Consider the following 13,976-nt stretch of genomic DNA (forward strand, 5'->3'; position numbering starts at 1 on the left):
GCCAGCAGTATTGACCTGAAACACTAAACGCGTCGTATGATATATTCGTATATGTAGGAACAACTTGACGTATCAACAACGTTTCTGTGGTTGTGCGTATAATTTTTTGTACCTGAATATACAGGTAAATGCATGATGCGTTAATCTATCAGACGTATCGCGTACATTTGTATGGGTAGGGCAGTTAAAATAATAAATGAAAAGTGTCATAATTGTGTTTAATAAAACAGGCCACGTAGCCTACACCAAGAAGAAGAAAATAATTGTGCTTCTTGGCTGAAATGTCAAAACTGACTTGAAGCTAGTTCATCGGGGTAATGAAAAAATAAAGATATAAAAAAGACCCACAAATATTGGAATTTTTTTTTCTTAGTTTAGCGCTGTACTTAAAAAGTGATTTTATTATATGTAATGCAAAATGTATCAAAAAAAGATTTTTTTAAACTATTATTATAATATATTTTTTTATACAGGTAACTCTAAAATTATTGGCAGTGTCTGAGCAACATAATTAAATATATTCGTAAAAAGTGATTCAGTTTCAGAATTTTTGGCAGTTTTATAATGTAATGCAATTTAGTTTTATAATGTTATAATTATATGAAAAATAATGTATGGAAGTGAAGCACGGAGTTGGCAAAAGAAGGATGAATGCAGACTGAATGCAGTCAAAATTCGAACTCTCAGCGCGGCAAAATGATGTATGACAGATGTTCGAATGGTGAAATAAGGAAAGAATGCAACGCTGAGATATAAGCATTATCGACAAAATTAAGAAAGGTGTGTTGAGATGGTTCAGACATGCGGAACGAATGAGTGAGGTAAGAACGGTAAAACCAATTTATGTCGCGAATGTGATTGGAAGTAGGAGCAGAGTAAGAACCAAGGAAAACTTGGCATTATCAAGTACGTCAAGTGCTTGAAAGCGGTCGGATTAGGGGTCTGTACGGGATGTATGAGGAGATGCATGAATGCGGAAGAGGCGAAGAATGTTTGCAAAGACAGAGTGGTATGGTGTTTTATTCTCTCTTCTAACTCCTGCGGAGAAGCAGCGTGATGGATAGTTGGTTAATTTTTGGCATTTTATAATTGTGTATGTATTTATAATCGATTTTTCAGTCAAATTACCTATTTGTATATTCTGTATTTAAAAAAAAGAGTATTTATAAAATAAAATAAAGTAAAGTAAATACATTGTCATCAAATAAAATTATAATTAATCCCGCACAAATTATTTCAACACAAACAATGTTTTGTTATTGAATCCTGTACTTGATCAAAACCACAAAGTGATATTAATTATATAAATAAATTATATGCAGTCGATCTTTCTTTGGCCTTATTTAATTTAACTTTTTCTAAAAACACTTTCATTTAAGCAAAATGGATACAAATATTTACTGACTAGAATTTGCTTGGCAAATAATTTCTCTCACAAATATGTATTATTATATTAATGCATTATAATACAATATCATATAACATACTTATAAATGCAAATAAATACATTGTTAATAACAAATTAAACAATAAATTTTACATAAATTACAATTGTGTGTGTGTATAAAAGTTATAAACAAAAAACATTTGATTTTTCCTAATTATCACACCTTATCGCATATATATCTTGATATAATCTTTTATTTGACCGATAATAAATCAGGAAATTAGTTAAGAACATTTGCCACATGAAAGTGCAGTATATTTATTGTCTGCATTGTGTACAAAAAAAACTAAGCGTAAGAAGTTCAAAATCCATACAAGAGATTAAAAATAGTTTTTTTTTTTATCATTTGAAATATTTGTGTTACACACATATTATAAAACACTTATTTAAATATTTATGTAAAAATATTCTCCCAGACGCAATCGCTCTGAGAAAGCGCATTTCAATAAATTTTGTTAACACGTCTTTAAACTTCGCATCTTTTGTCAACGAATTAAGTTATTTTTAAATATTTATTTTTGTGATAGATCAGTTATTGTGTATTGTCATCTGCTCGCTTCGTCATATATTATAACAGTAGTCCCCTTGGTATTCACGGAGGTTATGTTCTTATGAAAGGTATATTATTCATTTTCCTGATCAATCCGGTGATGGCGGTTTCACTATGTTTAAATAGAAAATATCACATAAGTTTGGGATAAAAATTGCAAAATGTGTATGCAAATATAAAATAATATTGCGTATAAAATATCCGCGAATACCGAGGGACGACTGTACTTAAAAATTGGAATAGTTACATCAATGTGTGACTTAAAATTTATTATAAGAAGTCAATAGAAAAGAACTTCTGAATAATATTAATTTTAAATTACCTACTTGTGATTTACATAAATTATGATAAGTAAACAGTAATTCTATATTTATGGTGGCTCGTTTCTGCACGTTTGATAAATGAAATCGGATCTGCAAAAAGCTTGTGCTGTATACATTATAGTCATTTCTGAAATATGTATATTACATAAAGGTAAGGGTTGATTTCCAGAAAAATTTAATTCAGGGAATGGTGGTAGCCTAATTAATGTGCTTTAAAAATGAAGACTATTGGGGGTAATCAGGGTTCCCATTAGAAATCTCAGATTCAGGGATCATATCCTCACTTTCTGTATCCTATTTTCATCCATTCATGTAAAGGCCATAATTTTTCTATAAAATACCATTGTTCACGATCATTCATGTGTTTAAAACAGCTTTAAATGCAAACATCTTCGTTACGTTTAATAAAATTTCCAAAGACAATTAGAAAATGGAAATCAGGAAAAATTCTTTACTTTCCGTACTTTCTATGCTTTCATTCATTCAAGAAATGTAATTTTTTCAGTGCACTTTATTAAATTGCTATTATTTACTTTTTTTTGGATTCCTAATCAATTTTAGATGAAAAAATTACAATTTCTTCTCCAAAAATTTATGAAAATGAAAAAAAAGCTTTACAATAGGAATACGTCTTTTGGCAGTCATCATTATCCTTCGTTAAGAAAGGCACAAGATGAATTATGATTCTGCAGATCCAACTTAATTAGTCAGGCGTGTCAATTTGAAATCTCGTCAAACTTTGAGCCACATTACGTTATGTACAATTTGTCATGGACTAGCATAAAGTGTATCTATGGGTATAAGTTTATTTACAATTTACAGAAAATAGCGCTGCCCACTTTCAACTCGTAACTTAATTCACTCAAAACTACTATTTGTGTAAAATGTTACATGTAAAAATGATTTAATCTTATTGGTATTGTAACTAAAGCGTGATATAAAAGGTTACACTTACTAACAGTCATATAACTTTAAACAAATTAACTATCCAAGAAATAGATCATCAGTCGTAGTTTGAATGTGTTAAGGCGGCGGTATATCCACCAAAGAATTTAGTATTCAGATTTATGCAGATTTTGCACTTCATTCTGGAATCATCAAAGGATAGTTTTGAAGTTATGATTTGGCATGGAAAAGAAATCCCTTACAATCCAGTGTATTCTTGCAAACTATGGAGATTTAAAAAAATGTTTTTTTTTAATAGTTTGATAATGCCCTAACAAAGTGAAACAGCTATCACAAAAATCAATAAATTCGAATGGAACCATAAATCGTCTTGTGATTTACATTAATAATTTTAAATAACGGGAGTATTGTAAAATGTGTTGTTGGTATATTTGACGGGATGCTGATAAAGTAAGAGTGAAGCAAAGGAAGAATATCAACATTGGCTGGCTGGCTTTTTGGAGTCGCGTATCCGTGCTGATACTAACTTCCATAGGAGTGAGTTCTTTAAGGATATGGTATACCGGCGCCTTAAATAAAACTAACAATATTTTAATATATTAATTCGTTATTTCGCCTTCTGCGTGACGGTTGCCTATAAGTTTATTACTTATATGATTTCTGACTGAGCACGGAATATATAGCGGTACAATATTGGACCGAATAACTGATGATTGATCATTGGTGGGTATTGTCTTTGATTCTTCCAATCGCCAAGGCACAAGACCATCATACTAAAGATCCAGTAAATTGACACCTATGGTCACTAATTCGCACCGGCCCAGAACATTATTATTATTGATTTTCTCCGTAACAACCTACTATTATACACATTGCATTCAATTTAATATACTTATTTACTAAGATAGATATTTTTGATAACTCAGGATATTTTCACTTAAGTATTTGTTAATTCATTGTAAACGTGTTGACATTTAGTATCACCAGAGATAACTTCACCAGGGTACAAGAATGTTGCGTCATGATGGCATAGAATAAGGTATTTTTTACATAAAGATGAAAGACTGGGCAAAAACTGACAAATGTCTAGTATTTTGACGCTTGACTGCAAAACAGGTGTCATATGTTTGATTTCTGTCAATTGCAAAACGAATTCAAGAAATATTTTTTTCAATTGAAGTGATGTATTTTTCACATCTACCTAGGAAGGATGGGAATCCTGCCTGCAGACTAGCCTCTAAAATAGAGGCTTTGCAGGTTACTCCCTTAAAAAAACAAAAAAAAAATGTCCAAATCATTTTACACAGTCAATCTTTCATCAAGTACCATCGGGAGATTCAATAAAGCTTCTCCGGTGATGTTAAAAAACCTCATAAAATCGTCACAAGATTAGCCATTAGTTAGTAAACCGTTTGTTACGCAGTTAACAAGATTAGGTAGATTCAGACGTTGATCTGGAATGTCTCTCGCTGCAGTTTCCCGTGGCCGGTGACTCTCTTGCGGCGCGGTTGCGTGACAGTCTCGCCTTCCGTGTCATCGGAGAAGCGCGACGGCGGGTGGATGTGGTCGTTGAAGGAAGGATAGTTGGATATACTGCAACAACAGAACAATATCATACTTGTAACGGAACAATATTATACTTAATTAAGAAATAAATAAAAGGATTTACCTACTGACCTATTTATTCATGTAGGAAAAAATGTTTTCTCTGCTTGGTATTGTTTGAATATGTCGGTAAAGGTCTCAACCTGCAAAGTTTCCCATGTTCATTTTATTGTTAGACATTCTGGGTGCTTACTGGCTCATTCAACATTGTATCAGCGGAGATTGGGCAATTCTCCATCTACACTAAGTTTGTCCGGACGAGATGGAAGACGGCTGGGATGTTTGAGAGGACTGTGTAGTGGAGGTGAGGGGAAATATGAATAACAGTGTCAACCGACCAAAGTGTCCCTTTCATTCTTACATATCAATTAAACTAATTGGGTAGTTGAAGGCAGTGCAAATTTTACTCTGATGATGATGAAAAATTATATTTTAAATAATATTTGGACTATTTTTAATCTTCTTTCTTTGGGATTAATGAAGGTTGGCTATACTGAATCCACTTCCTTACGGTGTGGAGCCAGGACTTCCATTTTCTGCCTAACTCTCTCTGGTCTCAATCCTGCGGATTGACAGATGACATCTCTTTCTGCTTATAGGTATAGATATATCGTAGTCATACAGGAGAAAGTGACCAACTGCATTTCTTACAAAAATTGACTATTGGATATCTTACTAGCTTAATATTGCCCTGAAAAAATCCTAAAGGATTTTAAACTACGAAGTATAATGTATTGACTTGTCAAAAATGACTAACTGCATTGATGTTTATTTTCTTGCCAAGATAAAGTGACTTAAATGGCCCTCCTGAACATTTTACGTTTTGTTAGTTGGTCACTTTCTCCTGTACGACTACGATATGCCTATAGGCATTTTGGAGTTCTTTCGGCTCGTATGCTGTTTAGATTGACCCGTGGTATTTCAGGAGTTATTGGTTAGCTACTGACAGATGAATTGTGAGGGAAGACAGAGAATTTTGGATTCATGGGCCGGAAGAAACTTGGTATAAACGGAGACATGTACGCAAACATCCACCAATAGACAAGTGTACTATTATTTAATCTACAGTTTGAACAGAAGGTGCTGTGTAGGTATAGAATGAAATATCACATATTCAGTGTGTTTTAAAAAAGAAAATATTCAAGTTGTGATTGAAAAAGTGCTGTGCCATTTAGAGTGTTCTAGAAATAGTGCAATAAAATGTCTTGAGTTCTGTTATTGTATTCTTATTGTAGAGGTGTGTGCGGTGCATTAAAGAAAACATATCAAATATGTATAACTAGGGAACTCATATTCAATGTTAGACAATACATACTACAATAAATACATATCACAAATATTACCACGATAAGTTCTGCCAATTGGTTTTGGCAAAATTCCAGATCGTTTGAAACTAAAGCCTATTCTAGGTTTCTAGATAAGTTGACTGTACGTTATTAGGAGCTGTAGGTTCCCTATTTCAGTTATTTATTCCATAATCTTAGAATAGCTAAATTATTAATATGTAGAGGACTAATCGAGGCATTTCTTTATGATTTTTTTATCAATCGATTTCACTATTAATTTACCTGACATTCTACTATGACACTGATGACAAATGCCCCAATGTTCATAATTTGGGTGAAAAATCACTTAATTTTGACCTGCCTGGGACCTCCAGCATGGTAGCAGACACTTTATTCTTCACTATGAGGCAGACAAATACAAATACCTTTTTTTAAATCAACGAATTGCATTATTTTTAATAATATTTCGGAGATTGACTGAACTCTTTACTCCTCGTGTAAATCATCTCTGTTAAAAGTCTCTCTGGCTTCTGCTGGCAACATAAATGTGTTTAGTAAGAGTACTTTACTTAATATAGCTGAACTTAGGTACTTTCTATTAATTTGCATGTAATTTGTCTCCCAGACTCTTACTGGCAACATGTATTATATATGTTGCCAGTTAAATACTCTTTTATCTAACCTCACCAAAAGTAGGTACTTAATTTATTAATTAATTAAGTACCCACTTAATAAATTAATTTGCATTCTGTATTTTTTACATAAATATGTTGTCAAATGGAGACTCTTTAATCGTATCTAACCTAAAGTAGGAACTTTCTAAAAATTTGCATTCTGTATCTACCTGGGTTGGAATTCCAGTGAATACAAAATGTTTTAGCTATGTAGTGGAGATAACTTACAACTTATATAATTCCTGATAATATTGATGAACAACTGGTTCCAAAATGGCAAATTATTATAAATAAAAATCCGAAAGTAAAGCATATATCGCTCACTCCTTTCAAGAACGTCATAAATCAAAAATCGTAAATTTTCAGTTGTGCATGTTTTCAGAATGCCCAGAAAATGTACTATATCCCAGGAAAAGCAGCTTATTTTTAACTTAATATTTACCCGCTACAGGGCAGAAAGTGTTGTTTTTGCATTTTGAAGAAAAGGTATTGTTTAATTATTTTTTTAAATATACTAAATATTTTTCAGATGGAGAAAAAACCTTTAGGTTTTACCTAAAAAGATCTGTTACACAGTAAAAAGTTCAATAAGCGGCTTGATATTTATTTTTTATACATTGTATTATATTTTTAAACTTTAAAAACGTTCTCCTGAAAAATCAAGTTTTTTGATTTATGACATTCTTGAAAGGAGTGATCGATATGCTACAAAGTTAATACTAATTATTTAAAATATATGATTTTTCTTGTTATGGATACAATCTAGTATTTTGTGTAACAAAGTTTACGTGATATCTATCAGTGGCTAACCTAAAAGTGGTCTCGTCGTTGTGGCTGCTGTAGCCGGAGCTGGAGCGCACGTGGCGGCGAGCGCCCCCCGGGCCTCCCGCGGCTCCAGGCCCCCCCGGAGCCCCCTTGGCCCCCCGCCGCGAGGGGAAGCCCCTCCGCCCGCCCCCTCCCGCCGCGCCCAGCGACGTCTCCGATGAACTGCTCGACACATCCACACTCGCCCCTACAACTGATTAAGTTATATAATAATTATTCTTAAATAAAACATTGTTTGCGGGAAACGCTTAAAAGCGTCTTTTACATACTGTTGGTAGAGAGCGGGAGACGCTTATGAGCATTCCATTTGCTTACTTTTGGAAAGTGAGAGATGCAAAAAAACATTGCACAGATCAGAATTGGATCTGGGTTTGCAGTTACTTGTGATTAGTATACGACCCTAATTAGTATAGACTACCAAATCAATTAATGGGAAGAAAATTAAATGAACACATTGTTTGCGGGAAATGCTTAAAAGTGTCTTTTACATACTGAGTGGGAGACGCTTCAAGCGTTCTATTTGTTTTACTTTTAGAAGAGCGTGAAATATGCAAAAAAACATTGTACAGATGGGAATTGGGTTTGCGGTTACTTGTGATCAGTATACTGAGGGTCGGGGTTGATGAACAAAACTGCTTGATAACAATGTGTTAAGAACGTTAGTTTTCTGAGTACATTCTCAGTGCATCTTTTTTCTTTGGGAATCTATATATTCTCACCATAATGGTGTATAGGGCACTGCATTGCATCGACGCAGTCTTATCTTGACAAGTGATTTGTGATTTCAAATGACATTTTAGTGATATTTTTTTTATAAATGCTTTAAATTTAACCATAAGTTTAACATGCATAACCACAGATGGTAGTATAAGTGCTATTATGGAAATGAATGTCACTGAGCTTTAGTTATAAGCGCGGCCGTTCATGTACCTCCATACACTTTTGAGGAAAGTTTCATTTGGAATACCCTGTACGGTCAAACTCTAAGACAGGATAACTTTAAATTTGATCTTATGTCAATAGATGGAAGGATTGTGATGCATTAGTAGCAGAGGGTGTATTACAGTGTGAGGAGACCGAGGTGGAGTCCCCGGGGCGACGATGCCTGCTGTGCCCCTGGTAGCCACTCTCGGCCGCGGGCGAGGCGTCGCTGCCCTCCTCCTCCGACATGTCGTCGCCCTCGTCGCGGGTGTCGTACTCTGAAATGGGCAGGTGCAGAGTTAGAATCTTCTTCACCTCCGAGTCCGTGGATCCCAGGTTGTCGGACTCTGTAACATGAAAGCGACATGGCAACAAGCGGTGATACGCAACACACAAGCCAACAATGGTTATGGATTATGATACATACTACAGCACACTCCCGATTTTCCAGGGTCAGGTTAAACAAGAAGTGAATTATATTCTCAATATTATTAAAATTTAAAGCATTTACTTTGTGGTTAGTCATTTTTACTTATTTTTTTTTTTTTACCAAAATGTTAATAATATTAGTACATTTTTGGTCGACCAAAAATCGCATGTGGTAGACATTTTGTGTAGTTTTGAGTGTGTAAATGGTGCTATGGTGGTGAAGGGTGGTATTGTTTGCACACTGTGTTAGTGATTGTCCTGACGAAGAGACGGGTACGTCTCGAAACCGGTAGACAAAATCTCGGTGAGTGGTTATATACTAATATTATTAACATTTATGTAAAAAAATAAATAAGTAAAGAAGTGAATTATCCACAATATTGAGTGAAATATTTCACAATAGTACTTATAATGTGGAAACGCGTGGAAAGGGCTGAACACATTTATTGTCTGCAGTGATAGAATAGCAATCTCTCACTTATATGTCATGTTTATGGCTTAAAATATTCATAAAATACCTTGACAACTCCTTATTTTATTTTTTAGTCATCATAACATTTATGACCTGTCTTAAAAGAAAAGTGTACTAATCCTGCATACTGCCAGTGAACACATATGCAGAGGAGATTATGGCTCTGACAAAGAGAAATGCAGAGAAGCTCAAGTGCACACAGCAACCCATGGAAAGATCCATGCTTGGTTTTAGTCTGAGGGATAAAATAAAAAATGAATCTACCAGGAACAGAACTGAAATAGATGATGTCATGGATAGTGTGGCAAGAATCAAATGGTAATGGGCAGGACATATTGCAAAACCCTATAAGATGGACCCAAATTTTTTTATGACGGTGACTTTGGGAGAACAAAAGAGGATTCAAAAGATCTCAAAAGAGATGGTCTGACAATGTGGTCGCTGTGGGGGGTAGACTGGCTGCAAATAGCAACCGACCGAAGGAAATGGAAAGACACGGAAGAAGCCTATATCCAGCAGTGGATATAAGCCTCTTCAGAAAGATCAATTGATTCAGTATTCAGTGATGCGGATCTTCTAAATGATCAGATCTTATCCATCCAATGTTTTTGGATCAACAAGAAAATAAATTAAATGGGATTTTTTTCACCATCCATCCCGGAAAATTGGGAGTGCACTGTATTAGTCTTTATTCTCTTAATTATATGAAGGCAAAGTGATCAATCCTGACTTTAGCTGCCAGTTTAGGGTGATGTTAAATCAATGTTTTATTGGAAAATCTCTTAAATTTATTTTGACCCCCCTGGGAATCAAACCCAGGGCCTCAATCAACCACTATGGAGTGGTTGATTGAGGTGAGATTGACACATAGTATACTTTTTTAAAAAGTATTTATGGATTAACGCATTCACAAGTTTTGGACAGTATCAGAATGGTGAAGATCTGCCAGTCTGATAATGTTCATTGATTCCTTAAAGTAATTTTAATGTTTTTAGATGAATCGATTTGGCGAAAGCATGCAAAGCAATATGGAGTCTAGATTCGTCTAAACTGCTAGTTAAGATATGTTTGAATATATTTAAACTGCCAAATTTCATTGTATTGAGAGAATTTGTACAATAACCACCCTCTAGTTCATTCCACGACAGTGTAATAAATATAACTGATATTTATCTTGACCCCCGTTGGAATCGAACCCGGGATCTACACCATTGGTCAGAAATCTAAAGATTTCTGACCAATATTACAGTAGTGATTACCGTGATGGCTACCATGGAGTAACACCATACTATTATACCAACTTAACGGAGTTAACTGTCAAACTACCATTTTTTATCAAACAAAATCATAGACAAAGTGTAGATATTATGGATTTTATCTATATTTTTATCTTTGAAAATTTAGTAAATATAATGCAAAAGGTTACACAGTAATTTACTAAGAAAATTTTGATTTTAAGCAGATACACGGTGTGACAATTGGCCTAATTTCTTGCATGGATTTTTCATTGCAGTTGATTTTTTTAAAACATGATTTGTGAATAGGGGCATAAAATTTGCCAATATTCAAATATTAAACTGAGACTCTAGAAAATAAAGAATTCATTGGTACCTTGGCTTTCTGAGTGTGGATCCCTCAACTTGCTTCCTTTTCTTCGTACCTTTGTGTACTCGGGTTCTTTACTCTGAAATAATATGATAATTATTTATCACTGATCATATTTTTCTTATTTTTTTGAAATGCATACATTTCACATACAACAAATTATAAACATATTGTTTATGGCGTGCACATATTTGTGTGTTTCAGAAACCTTATATTGCGGTGAAGTGCACATTTTCATGCATTTTGGTTACCTTCAACTTCATATACATAAAACAGATCTTAAAAGTCTAATTTCTTGTCATGTTTGCTTTGCTGTATGGCGGATAGGTTTCACCATAATATAAAAATACTATCGATTCATTTCTGGTTTCAAAATATGGCTAAAAGTTATCATTCTTTCAATGCGATCTAATATCACCCGCGTCGAATTACATTTTTTAAACAAATTTCTCAGTTGCCAATCTGTTAATAAAGGGAATGATTAAACAATATGAAATAATTATCTCAGAATAAAGAAACTGTCTACTCCGAGACCTTTTGTTGTCCCATCTGTTTCTCTGCCAATTGAACTAAGCAGTCTGGTATCATACCCTATCTAATGTAATCACTTCATAATATCTATTGTATTTTTGACCACCCTATACATAAACATCCTTTTATTTAGATACGTGAATCCTTCACCCTGCTCATAGATGGCGTTTAAATTTTTTACTTCCAGTTAGTGTATAGCGCTATTTCCTCATTGGTTGTGTACAATCGTAATAACTTGCTAGTACTTTGACATTGGTTTATTTCAAATATATATTACTAAGTAGCTTTAAGTGAGTGACTGGTTTCTAGGAGAGACAAATCTAGAATGCGCTTGCCAGACAATGTGGGTGTTCACACGATTGCAGCTATATTGTTGTCCCCACCGTGTCACCAATGTACCCACATTCCTTACCCGTATCAAAATAAGAAACTGGTTGCTTGATAAAGCTGTATTAATTTAATTTTTATACTGTCAATTGATTTGGCAGTCAATGGTGAATTATCATTAAATCCACCTACAAGATTTTCTTCTTCTTCAAACCCTTATCCGCACTCCAATGGCGTATAGGGCACTGCATAATATAAACGCAACATTATCTTGATTGTTAGCACATGAAGGAAAGGTGATCAGCCCTCCGCTTCAGGATCCAGTCCAGGGTAATATTGAATAAATATTAGAGTGAAAAAATGCCTTATATTTATTTGACCCCCACCTCTGGGAATCGAACCCAGGACCTTCAGAACGGTAGTCGAGCGTGCTGACCATTACACTACAGAGGCGGACAAGATCTACCAACAGATTTATCTACATGATTTACCAACAGACATTAGTTCATTTTGGTATTTTAGCTTTCTGATAATGTAGTCAAATGATTACTTACATGCCCCATCCCGAACTTGTCGCCTTGACCCGGCTTGACATCATGGTACACAAAAGAGCCACGGACGGAGTGATATGGTCCGCTGTAAACATTTCCACTGTAACTGCTTTCGCTATAGGCTGGTTTGTTTAACTGGAAAGTGGCATACGGGCAGATGTCTTCCATATATTCTGGAAAATAACAAAATATAATATTTTTAATAAATTTTCACCCAATTTGAATTATGTTGAAATTTCTTATTATGAGTACATCAGCTGTTAAGTTAGTGAATGTCGGCTAGTAACTAAGTTAAAGAAAAAATATATATGTATTAATAGGAGAGCTCAGAGCGCAGAGGAGCTCTGTGATCCCATGCGGATTTTTGGATGACAATGTTTAAAGTGTAATGGTTATTGCGTTTGGCTGCCATATTGGAGGTCCGGGTTCCATTCTCAAAGGAATCAAAATAAATACTGTTTTTTACTCAAATATTTTTATGACTGGTATCTGAAGCGTAAGACTGATCACCTTGCCTTCATAAAATTGGTAGTCAAATTAACATTGCATTAATTTCATACAGTGTCCTATGCAACATTGGGTGCAGATGAGGGTAAAAAGATAACAGTAGTAAAATTTGGTGATAATTCAGGAGAAGACATGTATCCTGCTTTAAATCTTGAGAGTGGTTCTACTGTAGCACTAAGTCGCTGTTTAGAGATTCCTCTTCTTCCTGGCTTCATCTCAACTTATCGTCTTTGTAGACTGTTGGGGTCACCTCTCCTCGTCCTCAGGTTGTAGGTCCTTCTATCATATACAACATCACCTAGGTCATGCCTTCGAATCATGTTATCTTAGCATCCATGAATTTTTTGGTCTTCCTTAAGATGTCTTTCGAGGAAGTGCAAGGCATTCGCCTGGTTTACAATATGTTCAGGTTCTCTACGTCCTATGTGCTCAAGAAAGTATTTTAGTTGCCGTTTAGAGCGGCTTCAGACAAAGCAAAAATGGTTGCTACCCTTCAGCGTAGAGTGGCTTAGTAAGAAGAAAGGTAACAATTCCCATACCGTTCCCCTCTCCCTTGTAGTGATGTGGTGGTGCGGGCTGGCGCCCCCGCGGAGGGGCAGCCCCCGGGATGGCCGCAGCCTCCCGATTCTGCTTGTTCTGCAGACGGGCCAGCGACGGGGAGTCTCCTATAGCCGCCTGAGACCCGCACGATCCGCTGCTAAGCTCTTCTGTGAACATTGGTTTATATGTGTACACAATAACAATTGGTTTATATGTATGACAATGATATGCGCAAACTGTAAAAGAAAAACACTTGTTTTTTACCCGTTTGTGTTTATTTATTGTAACAACTAGTTTCGGAAGCCATGCTTCCATCTTCAGGTCTAAATATAAACTGAATATTAATATAGCTTCCGAAACTAGTCATTATAATAAAATAAACTCAATTGGTAAAAAAAGTGTTTTTCTTTTACAATTTCATCATGTCTTACCACAAAGTGAATGCTGAAAAAATAAATAAAATGGTATGGGCATGTG

General features: G+C 34.9%; 1 protein-coding gene across 1 annotated transcript in view; it reads right to left on the reverse strand.

Annotated features, from left to right (window-relative positions):
• Window positions 1-4,238: 4,238 nt before the first annotated feature.
• Window positions 4,239-13,976, reverse strand: part of LOC148300499 (cell adhesion molecule Dscam1-like) — a 43,301-nt gene continuing 33,563 nt past the window's right edge. The window contains exons 22-27 of the mRNA XM_088274682.1: window positions 13,499-13,666; window positions 12,456-12,625; window positions 11,050-11,122; window positions 8,681-8,884; window positions 7,602-7,809; window positions 4,239-4,819 (exon numbers count right to left, since the gene is read on the reverse strand). Coding sequence (XP_088130808.1) covers window positions 4,669-4,819; window positions 7,602-7,809; window positions 8,681-8,884; window positions 11,050-11,122; window positions 12,456-12,625; window positions 13,499-13,666 — 974 coding nt within the window. The 3' untranslated portion in view covers window positions 4,239-4,668. The remainder of the gene's footprint in view (window positions 4,820-7,601; window positions 7,810-8,680; window positions 8,885-11,049; window positions 11,123-12,455; window positions 12,626-13,498; window positions 13,667-13,976) is intronic.

The sequence above is a fragment of the Brachycentrus maculatus genome, unplaced genomic scaffold (genome assembly GCF_059751285.1).
Source record: "Brachycentrus maculatus isolate JH-2025_06_01 unplaced genomic scaffold, ASM5975128v1 h1tg000706l, whole genome shotgun sequence".
Classification (NCBI taxonomy): Eukaryota; Metazoa; Arthropoda; class Insecta; order Trichoptera; family Brachycentridae; genus Brachycentrus; species Brachycentrus maculatus.